At 36.8% G+C, this 21,261-nt stretch overlaps 1 protein-coding gene across 3 annotated transcripts; it reads left to right on the top strand.

Annotated features, from left to right (window-relative positions):
- Positions 1-1,081: 1,081 nt before the first annotated feature.
- Positions 1,082-20,660, top strand: STX2 (syntaxin 2). 3 transcript variants are annotated; one of them, XM_052795672.1, is made up of 11 exons: positions 1,082-1,232; positions 7,805-7,876; positions 8,377-8,476; positions 9,994-10,068; positions 11,033-11,106; positions 11,311-11,419; positions 13,754-13,827; positions 13,939-14,076; positions 15,492-15,602; positions 16,965-17,013; positions 18,511-20,660. In XM_052795672.1, exons 1-11 carry the CDS (start codon positions 1,203-1,205, stop codon positions 18,642-18,644), a joined length of 966 nt encoding a protein of 321 aa, XP_052651632.1. In that variant the 5' UTR covers positions 1,082-1,202; the 3' UTR covers positions 18,645-20,660. The 3 variants fall into 3 exon arrangements, with proteins under 3 accessions (XP_052651632.1, XP_052651629.1, XP_052651631.1); XM_052795669.1 differs by having other exon boundaries at positions 1,085-1,232; positions 16,965-17,092; XM_052795671.1 differs by lacking the exon at positions 16,965-17,013 and having other exon boundaries at positions 1,086-1,232.
- The last annotated feature ends 601 nt before the right edge of the window (positions 20,661-21,261 follow it).

The raw sequence follows: 21,261 nt of genomic DNA, 5'->3' as shown, positions 1-21,261 counted from the left end.
ATAGTATGTGCACGCTCTATTTCCTAGAAGCACCCAGGCCTTTAAGATGTACCTGTTATTGTACAGATTTAGGACTTTGGAAAAGTTCTGGTGTTTTACTAGAGCCCTAAACATCACTAACAGGCAATGTGTGTCAACCTGCTTTAGTTGAAGAGTTAAAGTAAGTCAATGGGTCACCTTCTGTTCCGTGGAACGGGAGCGTACAGCTTCCTTTTAATTTCCAGTCACGATATGGATCACTCTTAGCTGTTCTGTGGGTGAACAGCAGGCTGCAAGCCATAGCTTAATATTATGAAATGGCAAAGGGATGTGTCTGTGGCCTGTGATGAGCAGAAGCGTCAGCAAAGAGAGAACGCGGTCTGTACACTTTTTGGACTAAACATGAATTACATGAAGGCCGATTGCAGGCTACCCACATCATGTACCAGAAAAGAATTAAATAACACTCAACCAAAAAATAATCGCATCGCAACTCTTTCTTTCACGATAGTCTCCCAAAATTGCGCATATTGTAATTTCTGGTTGGGATACGTCTAGCAGCACTGCTTCCTTGGGCTGGGAGTTTCCTTGCAAGTACCTGTGGTACCGCTCTGACACCCCAGTTCTCCAACACGGAGTATTTCTCTCTTTTGAAGCGCCCCTCAAACATTTCTGTGGCAACACTCTGCTCAGTCGTACCTTCCGGACCGCTCTCGCACGCTGCTTCGCACATACTAGCGCGGCTGCCCGCTCTTCCACGGCCTCTCCTCCGCCACCGCCGCCGGCAAGCGGAGAAGCTCCGGCGCCGCTGAGGAATCACCTCAGGACCGCGGCGCGGCTGCCCCCGCCCGCGCTGCCGGCCTCGCCGTGACGTGAGGCGCGCGCCCCGAGGGGGCGGTTGCCGCGCCCGCCCGCTCCGCGCCAGGGCGCGGGACGCATACTCGTCGCCGCCCCTTTCCCCGCATGCGCGGCGCGGCCCGCGGTTGCCGTGACATTGGGCGGGGCGGCCTGTGGGCGTGGCCGCGGGCGCTGCCCCTCGCAGCGCGGAAGAGAGAGCGGGGAGGTGGCGCGGCCCGGCCCGGCCCGGCCCGTCCGCAGCGCCCGGCCGAGCGGGGAGCGAGGGGGAGGCGGCCCCGGCGGCAGCGGGCCGGGCGCGGGCGGCCCTCAGCAGCGACCGGGGAGCGGCGGGGGAAGCCTCGGGGAGTCGCTGAGCCGCTGCGGGGATGAAGGACCGGCTGGCCGACCTCGCAGAGGTGAGGGTGAGGGGCGGGAGCGGCGGGGCGAGCGCGGAGAGCGGGGAGGCTGCCGGGGAAGGGGGGCGGCGGCGGGCTGAGGCGAGGAGCGGGGCGGGAGGGGACAAAGGCGGGCGGGGGGGGGTTGGGGGGGCGCGAGGGCCGTGCGGGCCGTTATCGCCAGCTGAGGTAACGGTCAGCGGCGGGAAGGTCGGCGTTCCGCCGCCGGAGCCGCGGAGGCAGCGCCTCGGCCGCGTCCCTGGGGACGGGGCGGCCGCCGCACGCTGTTTTGCAGCTGCCTTCTCGGGCAGGGGGCCGGCTTCCTCCCGAGAGCCGGGCAGGCGCGTCGGAGCCTGGGGATCTGGCAGCGAAGTTCGAGCTTCTCCGGTTCTTAGAGATCGCCTTCCCCCGCGCCCTCCTGACCTCCAGCGCGTTTCAGACGTTAACGTGTTGAATGACAGATAAACCGGATAATAATCCGACCTGCCCGTGGGGTAGTGGGGTAGATTTATCTGCTTGGGAACTGTTTAACCAGTAATGAGTCAGTAAAGCTATCTGTAGATTTTATTTTCCGCGTGTTTACAAAATGGTAGCTGCTTATGTTTATACGCTCTTTTCCTTTCCCTTAGTTGTGCTTTGAAAACAGTATCCTAAAAAGTAAGGGAGAGTTGGAGGGAGGTACCATTGTGTCTGTCTTCAACAGGATATGGTTAAAATAAAAGGATATTTGGCTTTTTTTTTTTTTCCTGAAAAGAAATGGAAATGGAGAACACACAGGAGTTCCTGTGATAGTCCTAGGACTCCACATATATGTAGAAGCTGGTCTGTCTTGAGCTGCATACAGGTTTCGGGCTCGTTCACCTTAAAATTAAGTTCATGTCTTCTGGAACACAAAATGCATTTTGGAAGCTCCATCTCCAAGTGATGGAATTACCAGTCTCTTTGTCTTCCTCTCCAAAGGGATGAATTGGCATCCGAAAAGTTGTAGCACGATTAGATGACAGTATCTTTACCAGGAAAGATGTTTTGGAGTCATGCCAAAGAAATGTGTAATTTCTTTCAGGTATACTTCTTCCCTTTTCCTGTTTCTAAACACGTCCAGATTGTAGGAATACGTGCCAAATTTCAGTGATGGTGCACGCTTCCTGGAAAGAGGAAGCAGCAAACAGTAATCTGAATTTGCTTTTTAATTTATGGTCATAAGCTTGTAGACCTCATTCTGACTGACGGGAAGCAGCAGTGGTCTGTTGTATGGTTTTTTAATTAAAAAAAAACCAAAAAACAAAAACAACTAACCAAACCCTAACCCTCCCCTTAGATATTGTTAAAAGTTTTTAGAGCAACCGTACATAGGGGTTCTTAAGCCAGCTTCAGTATTTGACATCTGAAAACATTACTGTACTGCAACAAGCTACTTCTTTAACTGAAACATTACTGCAGCAAGCTACTATATTAAACACAATGGTCAGCATTGCCGAAGTGCTTCATATGTTCATCAACATAATTTTCACTGCCTGTAGAATTAATAAATAGCTTAGAGACTTAAAGTTTTCTTCTAACTGGAAGAAAATATTTAAACATCAAATGAAAGTAGAAGTTACTGAAGATCCAGTCTATGTTTTATCACTTAAAAGTGTGTAGTTGACTTGAAGTTTTGAAAAGTTGCATACCCAAGGGAGATGGCTTTTGTAAAACTTGATTTCCACAGGGAACTCATGGAAGTAGCAACTTCCATCTTACGTTTTTATCTGAAATATCAAAAAAGATCATGTTTTTAAGAAGTTATTTTCCTTTACTAACATAAATGCTTTGAAACAGTGATCCTTGATCACGCATGGATAAGATGGCTTTGAAAAGGACTAAACAATCTGAAGAAATAATGTATTAACATTTATTTGCCTGTTTTCTAAACTGTTTCAGTTTGATTAGTGTCGTTCCATTGTATATTTGGCTAAATCATTAAGTGAAGGGTAGAGCATATATGTTGTGGTTTTTAAACAGGTCTGGGCCTGCAAAGTCTTCAGAAATAACTATGCCTTGACTCTTTCCCTTAATATAAGAATGTCATTATGTATTGCTTTGCTTGTACCTTACATGTAAGTTACATCCACCCCACTTCCCCCAAATACCGAATGTAGTACACAAGTAGTTTAAGAGATCCTAGTATTTTAGCCAGTCTACACTGACTCATTTTAATGAAATATGCTATTCCCTTTAGCAGAAATGTTAATTTAAGTATACATGTCCTCATTTGTGTGTTCCTGGATTTTATTTGACAGCAAGAAAACTATTTTGTCATTAAAAGTTGTAACTTGTTCCTAGGTTTCCCTTTATAAAGAAGAGGGAGAAATGTTACTTATTAATGTTTGTGGTCCATTAACATAAAACTCTCATAACTTTTTTATATTTTTGTTAATACACAGTATTTAGGCAGTAAAACAGTTGCTGGAGAACGGAATTGTTGAAGATGTGCAGATTTTATGGTCTTCAGATAATCTTGCTTCCTCTTATTTTCTAGCTAGAAAAAGTCTTGTGAAGTACATGCTTTTTCAGAATATAGTAGCCATAATTGTATTTGTCCACTTCTAGGGGATTATTTTAGTGTCATTTCTAAATTATTCTAAGCGGACCAAAATGAACTTCTTTCAGCTGTTTGGATTGTTCTTTAATACAATTAATTGGACAGTTGATCAAATCCCAGACTGCTTTTAGTTATTTTGAGCTCAAATGAGTGTAAGATTAAAAGAAGAATAAAAGGTTCTCTCTGATCCAATACGCTGCTTTCAGCAGTGGTTGATAGTAGATATTTAGGGAAGAAAAAAAAAAAAGACAGGGCAAGTACATAGCAATGATTGTGTAAAATATTTTCCCAGCCTTCAATGGTTTGCTGTTCACGGATACAAGTCCATCTTAAAATGGCTTTAAAAGGGCTGTAGGATCTGTGTTCAGACACTCAGTCCAGCACATTTAGCTAGTGTCAGATATTAAAACCAGATGCTCTTTTAAAGGTCTGTTAATAAAACTCATTCAAACTTTTTTGTTATTGTTGTTAAATCATTTAAGAAGGAGGTAATATGTAAACCTCTGCTTAAGCGTGATGTTTTACATCTCAAGTTTGGGGTGCATTGTTCATTTGCTCAAAAATTACCATCTTGTTATGCTGAAATGGGTGCAGAGCTATCCATTGAAATCCATTTTTTCTTGCTTGATCAGTGAATCATTTTAAATACATGCTTTTTATATTTCTTTACTCGAGTGTTACTGAGGATATCTTAGACATAACCTTTGAAAAATACATTTATATTTGATTGCAGGGTTTTTTTTTTTTTAAAATAAAACAAAAAACAAAACCAAGGACCTATAACTTGAGCAGAACTGCATTGACTTTTTGTAAACTGTTTCTTGGGCATTCACTCAGTGCCCCCAAAACTGTTTAGGAATGAGTGAAGCACCACAAAGTCACAAAAGTTAAAATCGGTAGAATTGGGTAGTATAGAAAAAAAATGCAAAAGGAACCTCTTCAGAACAAGGAAAACAATACTGAGTTCTTTTTTTCCTGAGTTAAGCTCTTACATTAGTCTTTGTTCAAATATGGAATTTGCTGAAGATGAGCTATGTTTTCCATGATATAACAGCATAAAGTAATTTCTTGTAGACGGTTACCATATGATTTTTTTCTGGTTGTACGGTAATGCTACTAACCGCATGTTAATGATTGACCTGCCAAAGCAGCATGACAGATCTCCTTGGCCTTCTGTAAGCCCTCATTGACTACAGTGATATAAAAAAATTTCTGGTAACACTGATGCTGTAAGGAGAAACTGTAACACTCTGTAACCCACTCCTTGGGTCCGATTCATTGGGGTAATGGTGGTCAGTTACTATCCTTGCAGCCTGCCAGAGGAATACGCATGATCTGGACTGAGAAATAACTAACCTTGAATAGAATTTCAAGGGCAAGTAATAGTCATGGGTTTAGGTCAAAAGTTGTTTTCAGTTTCGAAGGTCAATAATTAATTTGGTAAGATACCTCAAGCTAGACTTATTCCTTCAATTCTATAAGGCTTGGGAAATGTCAGAAGTTTCATAAACCATCACCATAGCTTCTACTTGGAGCTGAGAAATGCTGTTGTCTGAATAGCTGGATTCTGTCATACAAACCAACTTCTGAGGGAACTTGATATATTTTAGAAGTCTATGAATGTTTATGGATTTGTATGGCCCAGACTTTCAGTCCCAAGGTCAAGGCATGAACTGCAAACAGACTTGATTAGATTGCTCTTGGCGTTGACGTGAAACTTTTTATCAGTTTTTTGTGGTACTGCTTGTACTGGCGAGGTGAGGTCTAGGAGAAACAATATGTTTCTGCTAAACTTGATGGTAAAAGTGAGTTCTTAGCTGAATTGTGTGCTCGTCAAAAGAAGGGGCATCACTGAAGTTTAAGAGAGTTAGCAAATAAGCTGTATTTTAGGTAAGTGATGATTTAAGAACGTAGAGAACAGAGGTTGACAAGTCATCGGGTGTCTCAAGTGCTGATATTCAAAGTAGGCTGTCCATAAATCCTTCAACAGATTGTAGACAGCAAATTGATTTGTCAATGGTGTCATTGCAACCAAATGTGAAAGTGAAATAAATGTGGAACTGACTGCAGGGTGGATAATCATGATTGCTTCCTTCCAGCCTAGCATCTGCAAACAGGACTTCTGACTAAGATTTTTGTATCTTTCATTTGTTTAAGATTTAGTCGGGTGTTTAATGTCTTACTAAGATCTTCTGACCAAACTAAAAACTGACATGCTGAATCTCTTAGCTGAAACTATTTTCATTATTTTTAGTTCAATTAACTAAATATAGGATGTGATTATAAACAAGTAGAAAAATTATTATTTATGCAGTAAATATAGGCAGAAGGTGTTCTTTTATGTCGTTAATGAAATTACATGTCTTTAAAGTGTAGCTCATTCTTAAATATTAACTAACTGGTAGCTGTGTAGTACTGCAGTCTGTGGAATGGGTAAAAGTTGCATGACTTCATTTGGGCACAGACTTCCTCACTTACTTGTATTAAACAAGACTGTTCATTGATTACAGTCTCGAAGGACAGATTCTCTAATACTGAGTTCTAGCAATCATTCTTTCGAAGTAAGTAACTACAAAAAGTCTTTAATGACACACAGCGCTATGAGTGATTGGAAGGTGGTCCAGGGAAGCAATAACATCTAAATTACTGTATTTCAGTTGGGGCATTATGGCTTCCCCTGAGCATAAAAAAAAGATGATTTCTGACAAACATATTGTCATAGGGCTTTATGCACTCCCTGAATTTGCAGGAAAGGAACTGTCACAAAGTATAAGTAATAACTTTTCTCAAAGATTCAGGGCTTGCTTAGATTTTGATGTGTAGATCTTCATTGAGTATAACCTTCTTTATTAGATAATAGCAGTGTTTGACACTGGATTAAATTGCAGAATTGTCATGCAAATAATACGCATCTCGCCTAATGTAAGAAAACCAGAAACAAAGGGCTTATTGGATAAGATGATCAGGGTTTGGGAGCAGAAAGTGGGTGTTAGGAGATCAAAGGCAGAGGGGTTTGTAAGAAAAAAGGAGTCTTGGACTTCAAAATCCCTTAATGATACCTATCTTGTAGTTTGTTTTTTCTAACAGATAACCTATTGACTATACAGTAGAATAATATTTTGTTCTAACTTTGATTCAGTGCAGTTCAAACAGTCTGTGCTCTACAGAGGGAACTAGAGAACATGGAAGCTGGAACTCTTTGCCTTTATATGATGCATGTTAATTCTCTCTTTTCCTCTGATAAAATTTGAATCTCAGTTCCTGTCAAGATCTGTATATTCTGCTGGTCTGGCTCAAGGGTTAGGGAAGTGTGACTCAGGGAACCTATTGGGCGGTGTGCCCTGGAGATCTGTGAGAGCCTGTCAATTTGAGCTTCTGCCTCCTTGGCTGCTATTCTAAGGGTTTATCCATTATGTAATGCATGTATAGTTTAGTGTAGCATAATTATGTCTAAATTAGTGTGGAATGGCAGCCTTGAAAACACCCAAGGGCAAAACTAGTAAGCAGATGTTGATAGCTTTTTGTTCTAGCTTTCATTAGATGTTTAGCTTATTACACCACAAGGCAGTCATCAGCACCCCTCTTAGTAATTCTTTGAGAGGGTTTGATGTACTGTCTCAGTAAATTGAATATTATTTTCAGTTCCTGTGGGACTCACTGTGGAAGTTTCTTTGTGCTGTGAGAGAACATTTATATGCACAATCATATTTTAATAATTTTTATGACAGGTAATGAAAACTGTGGCATCACTTACGGACTGGTTCTGTCCTGAAGTTGTTTACAGAGGAGTACATGCCTTAGCATTCACAACTTTGCGGTGGTCAGGTGACTTTCTTTGACCTCTCTGCTTATTTGGTTTCTGATTAGTCCTCATAAAAGGAAAACTTACTTTTTTGACTTTGCAGGCTATTGACAAAAATGCGTATGCAGTAGCAATGTGGAAGAAGTCATAGTTGTTTCAGAACAGTATCCTGAGTTTTATTTCATAGATTTGTTTTGTTGTCTTTTACAGTGTAAAGGAAACGAAGATGGGGAGACAGTTATTGTTGAAAAAGACCACTTCATGGATGACTTTTTCCAACAGGTAAAGTTACAGTTTTCACCATGCATTAAAGACTTAGTTTTCTCTCCATGCCTTTTAATTTCTGTAATTAGGTTTAACAATTCATCTCCATACACACACACCCCAATATGCTTTGTAATGGTATGCCAAATCAAATGTTGGTAACACTTTAGCATGTTTATTTCGGGGTATTTTTTGTCTTTACTGCACGGAAGTGTTTTTCACTCCCTATCAACAAAGAATTTGCTTACAGAATTTTAAAATCTTTTTTATTAAGAGTAGCAGCACTTAAGTTTTTGGACATACAGAATACATTTGCTATTAATAATACAATTTTTTCTTAAAAAAAAAAAAAAATGCGGCCTGTTTAAATGTCAACATTTCTGCTGGGATTTGTGTCAGATACATACAAATGTTGCAATTAAATACTTTACCATTTTTATTACCAAAGATTTTTTTTTTTTTAAATCTTTGCCCTGAATTATTCTAACATTTTTATTGCCATATTTCTCTTCCTCTAGGTTGAGGAACTTAGAAATAATATAGCAAAAATAGCACAAAATGTGGAAGAAGTAAAAAAGCAGCACAGCATTATCCTGTCAGCACCAAATCCTGAAGGAAGTGAGTATCACTTTTTTTAGATTTCAGATATGTGTGGATAGATATTCTGAAATAAATTTTGTTTGTTTTAGCTATCTATAGGAATAGAACTTCAGGTGTTCAGAATGCAGAATGTAACACAATTAATTTATTTAAGTATTTCCATATTTAATATTGAATTTTTATTTTCATTTGCTTATTTTTTACCTTTTTTTTAAGTCTCATTTGAATAAATACATTTTCAGAATATTTGTTGCATCATCCAAACCTTTGCTAGACCAAAACTCAGCTTAATATGGTACCTTGAAATTGACTGTGTCTTCAGAAACTTAGAGGCTACTTGTATTTCTTCTAATTTGTGAAAATGTTGAAGTTGTCGGCAGAAGCTCATATGGTAGAGCCATCATCTTCTCTTTACTCTTCAGTAGGGGCAAGATTGTATCTAACACTACCACTACAGCCAGCTGCTTCAGCAGTAGTAAGAGTTCCATGCTGGCGCCCTATTTTTAGAGGCTGTAACCCCAAAACTTGAAAGTAAAGATGTGCTTTCTGAACAGAGAACTCAAAAGTTTAGGGACTTGCCCAGAAACATGGAACCTTTCCTGTTCTCAACACTCTTTAATTCAAGGCATGCCTGGGTTTGTGGGCAGGGTTTAAAGAAAAGGGAAGAAAAGATGCTGAGGTGTTTTTGTGGAAGTTGCAATGCTATCTTAACATTTATCATCTTGTTGATGAAAACTGAACTTTGGGTGTTAGTTTTTCTTTTCCCCCTATTTTCTTTGTTTATAGGTGGGCGTATGTTTGTATTCTTACAAATGATTTTGCAGACTGCTTTTTATCTTAACGACCATATACAGTCAATGAATCTCAGGTTTAACAAGCGTTCATCTGAATGTTTAAAATCTGTGGTCTCAGCTCATTGGATTGTGTTTGTGTTAAAAATTGCGCTCAATAATGTATCTGAACTGTGTAGGAACATGACATTGCTTCTAAGTAACATATGGTCTTGTGAATCTAGTGCCTTTGGTAAACCCAGTAACGGAGATCTAGTTAAGTTCTTCATGAATACTCTGTATAGTGTTCTTCAAAAACATATAGGTAGTGCATGGTACAGTTGTTAATAAGGGTAAAAGCAATGAGTCCGTGATAAACAACAGAACTAAAAAAATGTGAGATAAATCTGTATTTTCACTTGATAGACTTCGGTGAATTTTCATTTTGACCAGCAAGTGATTATTACCCTGAAAGTGTTATATTAAAAAAAAAAAAAGTGGAATATTCTATCACCTGGTTTAGTTGGTGATTTGGTAGTAACATTTCCCAAGTGTAAGGACCTGTGATAAGAAGCAGGAATCTGATAGTATGCTGTTATAAAAATAATACTTAAAGTACTTAGGAGTATAATAAGCTGCTTCTCTCCATGGTTGCTCTGAATACAATTATGAGATTGCAAGGTACAGTTGTAGATGGTTGCTGGCCTACTATTATCAATCATTAACAGTTCTAAAAAAAAAAAAAAAAACACCTTTTTTTTGAAGGAACAAAGGAAGAACTTGAAGAACTAAATGAGGAAATAAAGAAGATTGCTAATAAAATCCGAGCCAGGTTAAAGGGTAAGTTGTGGGGAGAAATAAAGCTACTGTCGCTTGTAATGATTCAGGATGGTAGCAGTGTTACAAACTTAATGCATTGCAGCTGAACTTCTAAACTTTAAAAGCTGCATTATATATGCATAAATTGTATTGTACAACTTTTAAAAAAAAAAAAAAGAGAGAGAGAACCACCTCCCTGCCAACTAGTGTGGAGCCCATGTCAGTAACAGTATCGTCCTCTACTTTATTCCTCCTTGCCAAGCTTCACCGCTCATAAATATCAGGTCTCAGCACAGCCTAGTTTGTGGGACAGGATAAAGAGCTTGCTTGCTTTGAGAAATAACCTAGAAAATTACAATGCAAAGTAACTTCTCTGTGTAGAAATGTATTCTGCAACTGAAATGCTGTTTTTTGGTCATGATGTTTTGGAAAAAGATTAACTTCAAAAAGACAGTCTCCATGGCGTAAATGTCCACATAGGGAATTGCTCTAGAGCACCTATTGTATTTTAAATTCAGACTAGCTAATTTTCCTGTGGCTTTCCCCTGTGAGTATGTCTTAATTGCGTAGCATAGGTTTGAAATATATTGAGTGTTTTAATGTTACTATATTACAATTACCATATGCTGTTGTCCTTCCATAAACACTGGGGTATGGTGTTTATTGTTTAAATTCTAAGAGCAGCCCATTTTGTTACACCTTTTGAACTTTCTCCAGAGTAATAGACAGTAGTAGTGCGACTTTCTTAAGAGTATTGAAGTAGTTACTGTGTTTTAAGATCTGTACCAATTACCAAAATTATTTTAAATTTATATATATTCCTCTCTCTATATATAACTGCCACCTTCCTCCTCCCCCTGAAATGTTAAACATGGGGAGCTTGTACATGAAAAAAGTAATAATTAATAGTATTTACAAAATAACTGAGCTACACTTAAATAATTATACTGAATGTTGACTCATAATGTGCTTGTATTGTTCTTAGCTATTGAACAAAGTTTTGATCAGGGCGAAAATGCTAATCGGACATCAGTGGACCTCAGGATAAGAAAAACACAGGTATGATTGCTTAAGATTGAAGAAAATAAAAGGATTCTAGTAAATCAGAGAATGAGTTTCACTTTTCTGAAATAGCTTCAGAACTTCATGTTCTGTTTTCTTGGAATGTAAATACCACTTTTAGTTGTTGTGCAGTAGTATTTGCTGTATCAAAAAAAAAAAATAAACGTTTTTGTTCCATATTTTTAAATCCTCAAAAAACAGCACTCTGTATTAGCTCACAAGTTTGTGGAGGTCATGACGGAATACAACGAGACCCAAACTCTTTTTCGAGAACGCAGCAAAGGTCGGATACAGAGACAATTAGAGATAAGTAAGTGACCTGAATACACTTTTATTAAAAAGATGGAATTGTGTTGTTAGTACCTCCGTTGTTTCTTATTTCTTAAAGATGGTACAAAGCATCATACATCTTGGACATCTTGAAGCATGTGAGGGGAAAAAACCAATTTTATTGTATGGCATAAACTCTTTGATACTACTCTTCAGAACAGCTGTAAAGAAAATAGACAAAACTCACTGAATAATTTCTTTTATATTGAAAATTATTAAAGAAAATAACCTTTTAGCTTTGTTTCATGTATATCCAATGTTGCAACTTGAAATGAAACATTAAGAAAAGCTGCATTCTGAAGATAGCAAGTGTTATTAGAAAGCATTCCAAAATTAACATGCTAAGCAGGACAACTTCTCTTTTTATGCTATTCTATTTTTGTCAAGATGAACATTTGTTAAATGCAGCTGACATAAAATCAGTGCTGCCGTTATATGTACTCTAATCATTTGTTGACTGACTCACATTTGACTTATTTCATCACTGATTATTATGAGGAGTATTCAGAAAGGTACACAACTCTACTCTGAACTACAGCATTTACCTTGGAAAGAGTCTTAAAAACAAACAAACAAATGAAAAAAAAAACACCAAACCATAACATCTTGTACCTAAAATTAGCCTTTTTGAATATCTCCTGTAAAAGCAAATACATATATTGCTGAAATAGGAAATGCAAACAGAAAAGTTGGCAAATTATAAGAAGACTTTGCTTTTCATGGACTTCTCAAATTTGTCATTAGCCTCTCGTGCTAATGGTTCAATTCAACATTTCAGTAAAGTTTATCAGGCAAGTTAGATTCTTCTTTACCTGTATGTTTGAGGAGAAGGGACCCTAACACCTCAGGACGTGGTTCTTTTAAGTTCATCTTGTTATGGCCCAATTAGAGCCTTCTGCTTTCCCTCAGCACTAAAAATTTTAAAGCAGGTTTTGCAGCATTCTTGGGTATTAACATCAGAAAGTAGTATTCAGACTAACTTTTACCTGATAGGACTGAATTATATAAGTTATTACAGATATTCAGCTTGCTTTACATGGGAAGAACAGGGATTTGATATGTAAATTTTAAAATTACAATACAATCACTTGAATGTGTTGTGTAACTCAAAACACTTGCATTTGTCATACCAGTGTGATTGATAAGATTCAGTTTGCTTAAACATGCAATAATAAACTACATCAATTGTTAGATGTATTACGAAAAGTAGAAGTGAAGGTACACTATGGGTAATCATCTTCTCTGTGTAGAATATGAATGTAATCCTATGTTGGTAAAATCAAATTTACGTAAAGATTTTATTGGCCACACAGTGTTGGGAGCGAGTAAATTAGGCACCAGTGTGACATAATTGAATAGGTAAATATTGAATGTTCTATAAATACTCTGTATCTCAAGTTCTTCCTTCTGAAGAACACTCCACTTAACAAGGTTCATATGTACATTGTAAATGTTTCTGATCAAACTCTTCAATTTGACCAAAAAAACCTCCCACCAACCAGGAATTCTTCATCGTAGCTTTGAGTCTACATTTGTTTTCTATTACTTGATATTTTCTGGTTTTTTCATATGCAAAATAGCACTTGGTAATGTCATGGTTTAACCCCAGTCAGCAACTAAACACCATGCAGCCGCTCACTCACTCCCCCGCCCCCAGTGGGATGGGGGAGAAAATCGGGAAAAGAAGCAAAACCTGTGGGTTGAGATAAGAACGGTTTAATAGAACAGAAAAGAAGAAACTAATAATGATAATGATAACACTAATAAAATGACAACAGCAATAATGAAAGGATTGGAATGTACAAATGATGCGCAGTGCAATTGCTCACCACCCACTGACCGACACCCAGGCAGTCCCCGAGTGGCGATTCCCCGCCCCCACCTCCCAGTTCCTATACTAGATGGGACGTCCCATGGTATGGAATACCCCGTTGGCCAGTTTGGGTCAGGTGCCCTGGCTGTGTCCTCTGCCAACTTCTTGTGCCCCTCCAGCTTTCTCGCTGGCTGGGCATGAGAAGCTGAAAAATCCTTGACTTTAGTCTAAACACTACTTAGCAACAACTGAAAACATCAGTGTTATCAACATTCTTCGCATACTGAACTCAAAACATAGCACCATACCAGCTACTAGGAAGACAGTTAACTCTATCCCAGCTGAAACCAGGACAGTAATGACTAAACACCACATTGTTTTATCCTGAAAAATACTCAATATGAGATTTTTCTTTGAATTGTCATCCTTCTGGTATGGTAAAATTTTATGTTCAATAATGAACTAGTGATGTTATATGAAGTACTGTTGTTTTTATCCTAGCTGGAAAGACCACCACTGATGAGGAACTGGAAGAAATGTTAGAGAGTGGTAATCCTTCAATTTTCACTTCTGATGTATGTATTTCTGGTCCAGTTATGTATGTCTCCTGTTCTGCTGCTTCTGCTATTTAGAAGTGTGTCAGCACCTACTTATTTATGTCCATATCTTTTTTCGTTCTCCCGAAGATTATATCAGACTCTCAAATAACTAGGCAAGCTCTGAATGAAATTGAGTCACGTCACAAGGATATTATGAAACTGGAATCTAGCATACGGGAACTACATGAAATGTTTATGGACATGGCAATGTTTGTTGAGACTCAGGTAAATGAACCAATTCAAACACATTTATGTAAGTGGGATTTTTTTCCCCCGGTCTTCCTCTTTGAATATGCAGAAACAATTGCTTATGTTCAGGTAATACAGACTTACAGTGGGTTTTGACTGTGATTAGAAAGTATGTAAGTTAATCACTAAAGGTTTTTTGTTTTGTTTTAGACAAACTTACAATCTAGATGTACTCGTAAATGCTATGAATAACTAAGCATAGACTTTCTTTTGAGTTCGTATACTTGATTTTTTTTCAACATGCTTATATTGCAATATGCTTGAACATTTTGTGCGTGTTTAAGTAAGAGCAACTCTCTTGGAATGTTGGCTAATATCTTGGGAATTTAGGATTTTCACAGACATGGTAATGGACTACTGTGGTAGAATAAAATGTGCGTTAGCAAGGGTGTATGCAACTTGCACATAATACAAAGGTATGATTACTGTTATAACTAACACGAGTGTAAAGGGATTGACAAGTCATTCAAGTTGTCTCATATTCATAAGCTTTGTCTTGACATGTATGTAAGTTCATTCTATTTGTAGTCTTTATATACCAATTCTCTAACAAAATATTTTTAATTTCTGTTCTTAAAATTCTTTGACTTATGCAGGAAAGTGAAAAGAATAATGTTCAGGAGAGAAACTTTCCTGAAAAGGACTATTTATTTTTTTTTTAACTGGGTTTTGTTCTAGAAGTCCTGTGTTGCTTTGTTATTAAATATATAGCCAAGGCAAATTGGTAGCAGTTTTCTTTTGAATTAGAAATGAACACAAGTTACTTGTGCATCATTCTTTAATGCTTTGCTGTTTACTGCTGCTGATTATTTCTTCTGATGGACAGAAACACAGGTAATAGACTTACTGTAATTTTTCACCAATCCTCCATTTCATTACCACATTTCATTCATCATAATTAATTTGAGTTTGTTATGTATTGACATTCTAAACCCTCAATTCTTAGGAACTTTGGAACTTGCTATTATATGTGTGCATTTTCTTAGGCAATTGTTGAACCTTGTGTCAAAATAGTCAATATCCTTTCCCACTTCCAGGCACGTCAGGGATTTCCGATCTCTTTAGTATGTCAGTTTTAGTTTGGCTGTTAAAACATACCTCACGTTCAAAGGTATGTTTTCAGGTGTTCAGTATTTTTTCCTGCAAAAGGGAGAAATATGCCTGCCTTCCCCATGAATGTTCCTTGTTTGGTTAGAACTTTGAGCTCTTGCTTCTCATTCCCTTTTTCCTTTACATGTCAAAGCAGAAAAAATGTCAGCCACTAATATGTACATTATTCACTTGTTTAAAATAATTGTTGATGTTCTCTAGCCTTTCTTCTCTTAAGTTCATTAACCAAGGATCCATGGATTCCAATAACGAATTTTTTTTTTTCAAAATTTCATTTTAAGGGTGAAATGATCAACAACATAGAAAAGAACGTGATGAATGCATCAGATTACGTGGAACATGCAAAAGAAGAGACAAAAAAGGCAGTTAAATATCAAAGTAAAGCACGAAGGGTATGCTATCTTTCTGTAATTGTGCTAGTCAGTGTATTAACTTAGCACAGTATGAAGCGACCGTCAGTTTCAGTTGATTGTTGTTGTATTCAGTCCATCAAGGTAGAATTAATATATGCATTTTACTTCCTTGTAGTTGTGATAATTAAAATTGGAGTAGAAAACATTGTTATACATTAGTACGTGACAGAGGAAGATTTACCAAAGGATTTTACAACCAACCAAACCCCCCCATAATCTGGAGGAAATCGGAACATTTCCAATGTGGATTTATTTGTTATAGTTAATATTAAAAATTGCTATTACCAGTAGAGGACAAGAGAAACATCTTGTACTACAAAAACGGATAAGCAATTAATGCACAGCTAAACCTATGTTCACAATTTTCCACTTAAAAAGCTGTCATTACAAAGTGTAAAAAATCCAAAAGAAGAATTAATATATTATGCTAGTAGATAAATTCACAAGTTCTTCTTACCAACTACCATGATACCTTAAATTATTCAGTCTAAATAATCTTAAAGGGTTTTGGATCTTTATCACTGGTAAACTTACCTGGATTTATAGCTATAAAATCACCGTGTTAGCAGGAAAAATAAAATCACTAGTTTTGCTGAAGCACACTTACTTTTTTAGAATTTCATCTGTAATTATTCTTTTCACAGATAACTACTTTTGTACTTTTGTAAAAGTACTAGATTAGGGGGATCTTCCCACTGGAAAGTGTGTGCCGTTAAGCCATGACACTGAATTTTGTGGAGGAGTTGAGTTCAAAGTAATGTTCAGGCATTTTCCATTGGCATGGAAACTTGTTTTGTGTTTCAGTATCTTTCTTCCCATCAGAAAGCCAAATAATGTATTCTGAAATCAAACTACTAAGTAATTTATATTTTGTAACTGTATGATTGCAGATTGAATGAAGTGTTCCTCTGACATTATAATTTCCCTTTTTGAGATGCAGTGCAATTTTGTGAGGCTTTTTATGGCGAGTTGGATTTGAGGGAATAATATATCTTTACATAGATAGACAGATATCTACATATAGATAACACGCTTGTTATGTTTAAAAAAAAAAAAAATAAGAAATGTCAAGAGTCCACTTAATGCATTTGTAAATGGTGGTTTTCTTATCTTTGATAACTATATAGGTATTAATCACACTAGTTTACCTGTAAACACTGTTTAAAGATGTTTATTCTTATGCAAGCAAGAGTATACAGATAAATTTATCTCAATTTGAGAATACTGCAGGCTTCAATAAAAATGAGTGTGGATCTAAAAACTGACTATATTCAATATTGAAAATAAATGCAAGTCTTAATGTGCTTTATGTTAAAATAATACCACCTTGTTTTTTGACAGAAAATGTGGATAATTATCATTGTGTCATTGGTGTTGATTGCCATAATTGGTCTAATTATTGGTTTGTCTGTTGGTATTCGGTGATGCTTGGATAACCTCAGCATTCATGACTTCCTGCCAGTGTGGCAGTAAGTAACTAATCAACTAATTTTGCTCTTGTTTTGCTCTGGTAACTTGTATTGTTCTACTAACCCTTAATATCTGTACAGTTAGTATTGGAGGGGGTAGGCTTGAGATGCTTTGGTGGATCTTCTCTCTCTCTGCATGCTATAAAGGTGCTGTGCATGTGAATATTGAAAACTGACATCTAGTGGTAAGCTGCTAAGTTTACAGACTGCAATCATGACATAAGACTTATAAATGCAGAAGGAAATGAGACCAAAAGATCCAATTATTGTCTTGCGGTCCTTTGAAATTTTTTTTTATGCTGAAAGTTCACATCAGCAAACAGTCTGCACTGAGATGTGAAATACTAGTTACACCTGGAACTTTATCAAATGGGGTTTCTATGGTTTTTCATAGAAGTAGATGTCTACATCCATGAAGTTGGCTATTACTCCTTGCAGAACATCCTAAAATTTCTTACTTTGAAGCTGTTTATTAATGCTAGACTAAATGAAACAGTGGGAAATAACAATGTGTTTGTAAAAGAAAGGCTGCAAAGATTCCAACTGGAATTTTAGGACATAAATTTGAGAATTCTTGCAATGTTCAGATTTTCACTGTACTAACCTGCCATTTCTTGTCAAGATAACACCTAGCCAGGCGAAGTAGAAAATAGTGGTTAACTCTTCTGAGTCCAATAGAAACTCAACTTTTATATGTAGTATCTTCAAACTATATATGAAGTGCTATGAGTAGAATGTTATTTCAGACAGCTAATCAGGAATTCAGTTTTCTGTACTAACACTCCTTTAATATTGAATTTTTTAGTTTTGATGTTACAGTTTCTTCTCAGCTTTGGTTTATGGGCAGATAACAGGATTTACTGTATCATTGCTTATAGTCAGAAATACCTGACCTAATGTATGTCAGGCTTTGATGCATTTACGTAGAACCCATCTCTCCCCTCCTCCCCCCGCCTTGCAGCTTTTCTGAGCTATTACCTGCACAGTGTTTTTACTGATGTTTTGTTGCATTCCACTAAGTGTACAGTTGTAAAGGTTTGAGCAGGCTACAAATATTTATCCAAGGAGGATGGCAGTAAGCAATGTTACTGTACTTAGACTTGACCTTGATAAGTAAATGTTCACTATTGCATCTGTTTCTGTATGTAATGATAATTACAGAAGTTGGATATAACAATTATTCTGTGAAGTAAAATACAAAAATTTTATACAGATAGCTCTATCTTGTAACTATGGTTACATGTATGTTAGAAAAGAAAGACTAGCAACAGGAAATAGCAGTAAGTATTCTTCAGAAAAAAAACCCAAACACTCAGATTAGGTGTCAGTATTATTAATTTTCTGTGGCTATGCATGTATTTAAACAGTTCTGTATCTGACAAGGTATTTCAATCTCAACTTTTCTTTTTTTTTTGCAGAAATTGATGTTCATAATTATATGTGTAACTGTATTGCTTCTGATACTTGGAATTATCCTAGCAACAACACTATCATAGCAAGCACATTCCAAGAGTTACAAACCTTCAGAAACTCCAAAATACATCTTCAGTAAAACCAAACCTTTTTTAATAAATGATGCCTTACGCTGTTCCATGATGATGACCTATCACTAATGGTTAAAAATGACAACAAAATCGCTCTTAATGTTTACTCATAAATGAAGATAAGAATGTATTAGGATATGAATGGATTTTCATCATAAACTATACATTTGTAAGACTGAAACTTGCTCTTAATTGTTTTGAACTAAAGTAACTTAGGATTTTTTTCATATCTCAGTGTTATAAACAGTTTAAATAGGGGAGTTGAGAGACTATTGAGTTTTGACTGTTTGGCTTTTTTACTATTGCTAATATAATTCTAATCATGAATTTTAGTACCTTACCAGTGCTGCTTTTGTTAGCACTCTTGTGAACTTTTCTGAGATGTAGGCTTGTCTTTAAGTGTATTAATTATTTAGTCACTGTAACCTATCTAAGCTTTATACTTAAAAATTTTTTCTCCAACAAACGCTAAAATATTTTATCCTGAAAAGACTACTTATTTAACTGTCTGCCTATTGCATTACACTTGAGAAGGGAAAAAAAAAGGGGGGGGGTTTTTTACACTTTCCAGGTTGGTTGTGGTTTTTGGTTTTTGTTGTTGGTTTTTGTTGGTTTTTTTTCCTTTCAATATGACTAAGGTTAATTGCTTTAAATATTTCCTTGCTTTTCTAATAAAAAGTTAGTTGCAACATTTCTGGTAAAAGAATGCAGTAATGAAGCACACCAAATTTGAACCTCTGCAGATAATTTTACAAATAATCCTCGTGCAAAGGAAACTGATGGATGAGCTTAGCCTTATTGTTCATATGAATATGGCAAAAATCACACTTTTTTTCTGTATGAAGCCAAGTCAAGATTTCTTGTTCAAAAGCTTGCTAATGTTGATGTGTGAATATAGCACATAGGGATAAACTCCCTCAGAAAAGTCTGAAACATAATACAAACTAAGACACTGATTTGTTATGAAATTTATGTTATATAACATATATGAAGTGTTTTAGTATATGCGTACTGGTTGTAATGCTAGCTTGCAAGACTTGAAAGCTTGAAAGACTTCCAATGTAACCAAATAACTGCATTTAATGTTACAGGTTATTTTTGTATTTTGTGTGTAAAATATTTGTAACTTGAATTTTTGACTTCTCATTTTTTAAGGATATCTATGTAGATATGTAGATATATTTACACTGTAAGAGAATTAGAGGAAAGTATAATGTATGCCTTTTTAAACACAGTCTAAAACTACACTTGTCAATGTTTCCAAACATTCAGCTATAATGTTAACTGCAATAACTCGGTCCTAAAAGGTTACAATCCTTAAACTTAATGTTTTGTTGAAAGTGTCTGAGATCGAAGTTACTCAGTAAACTATAATTCAGTCTGATTTAATGAAATTCTGCAAAGTTTACAATTTATATTGTATGTATGACTATTCCTGCTTTGCTGTCCAAATATACTGTGAATGTGCTGGAGCTATTCAGATGTCAAACCTGTTTAAAAAAGAAAAAATATTATTATTGGGTTTTTTGCAAGTCAGCCATAAAGAAGTCTTCATTTGGCTTCATTAATGAACAAATTTCTTTACCTCTAAGTCCAGAACACTCACCGATGTTTGTGAGGAAGTTTACATGCAAAGTAAGGAAAGTTTGGTTGCCTTAGTACTCGTTCTAGGTAAAATATATTTTTATTCTATAGTTTTCTAGATTTTTATCAGTAAATATTATTTATACAGATACACAAATTAGATTGGGGGGAAAAAATCAGTTCTTCTGTTTAACAGCTGGTTACCTAAAATGACCCCCAAAATCCCATCATGTTGATTTTTTTTTTTTTTTTTTAATTTATAATGCAATAATCTACCCATAGAGACCAGAAATTTGAATAGGCCACTCCATACTTTTACTTGTTATATAGCTGCCTCAATGAGTTTGTTTCAAAACTTGTTTTTCACATGAACTTCTCTGTTAATATTGGAGGGGAGTAAATCTCTAACCTATGCACTAATAAATTTATCTAAGCAAGTATCTTGTGGCTATTTTTGTATTCATGATGTTATTGTGACGTTTGTGAATATTTCCAGTAAGTGTTTGAATAAGGCTGGTATGTTTTTGCAACGACTTATGTCAAACAACCGATACCTAGGTCTTAGAGTAAAGGTAATGTATTTCCTGAAACATTTTACCAAAAAAGGTGTAGAGGTGATCAAAGTAGGTGTAGCGATAATTATGAAGACGTTAATGGGATTTATTAATTTAAACTATGCACATGGAATTTTGCTTTAATATTAAACTTGAAAAGTATGGGATTTATTTATCTGAATAAAGCTATTCATGTATTGTCAAAAATTCCTCATAAAAGTGCATCTTTCACAGTGCAGAATTAAAATAACTTTCTCTTACCTGCCTACACCAGAATTGGAAGTTCTGGAATGGATTCGGGGTTCTGACGTACAGGTGGTAACCGGAGTCACTCCCCCTGTGCCGATGTTTAAACTTAGTTTAGATTGCCACCCTGACAGCTTTTTGCTGGCGTGGCACTGAGCGGTGTTATCCAAGTGGTGTTATCCCACTGGCGATGCTGATCTCCAGCAGCAGTGGCGAGCAGGAGCAAGCAGCCTGCTCGGAG

This window comes from Harpia harpyja, chromosome 9 (assembly GCF_026419915.1).
Source record: "Harpia harpyja isolate bHarHar1 chromosome 9, bHarHar1 primary haplotype, whole genome shotgun sequence".
In the NCBI taxonomy this organism is placed as follows: Eukaryota; Metazoa; Chordata; class Aves; order Accipitriformes; family Accipitridae; genus Harpia; species Harpia harpyja.
Note: the sequence above shows the minus strand (reverse complement) of the source record. Positions and strands in the feature narration are given on the sequence as shown.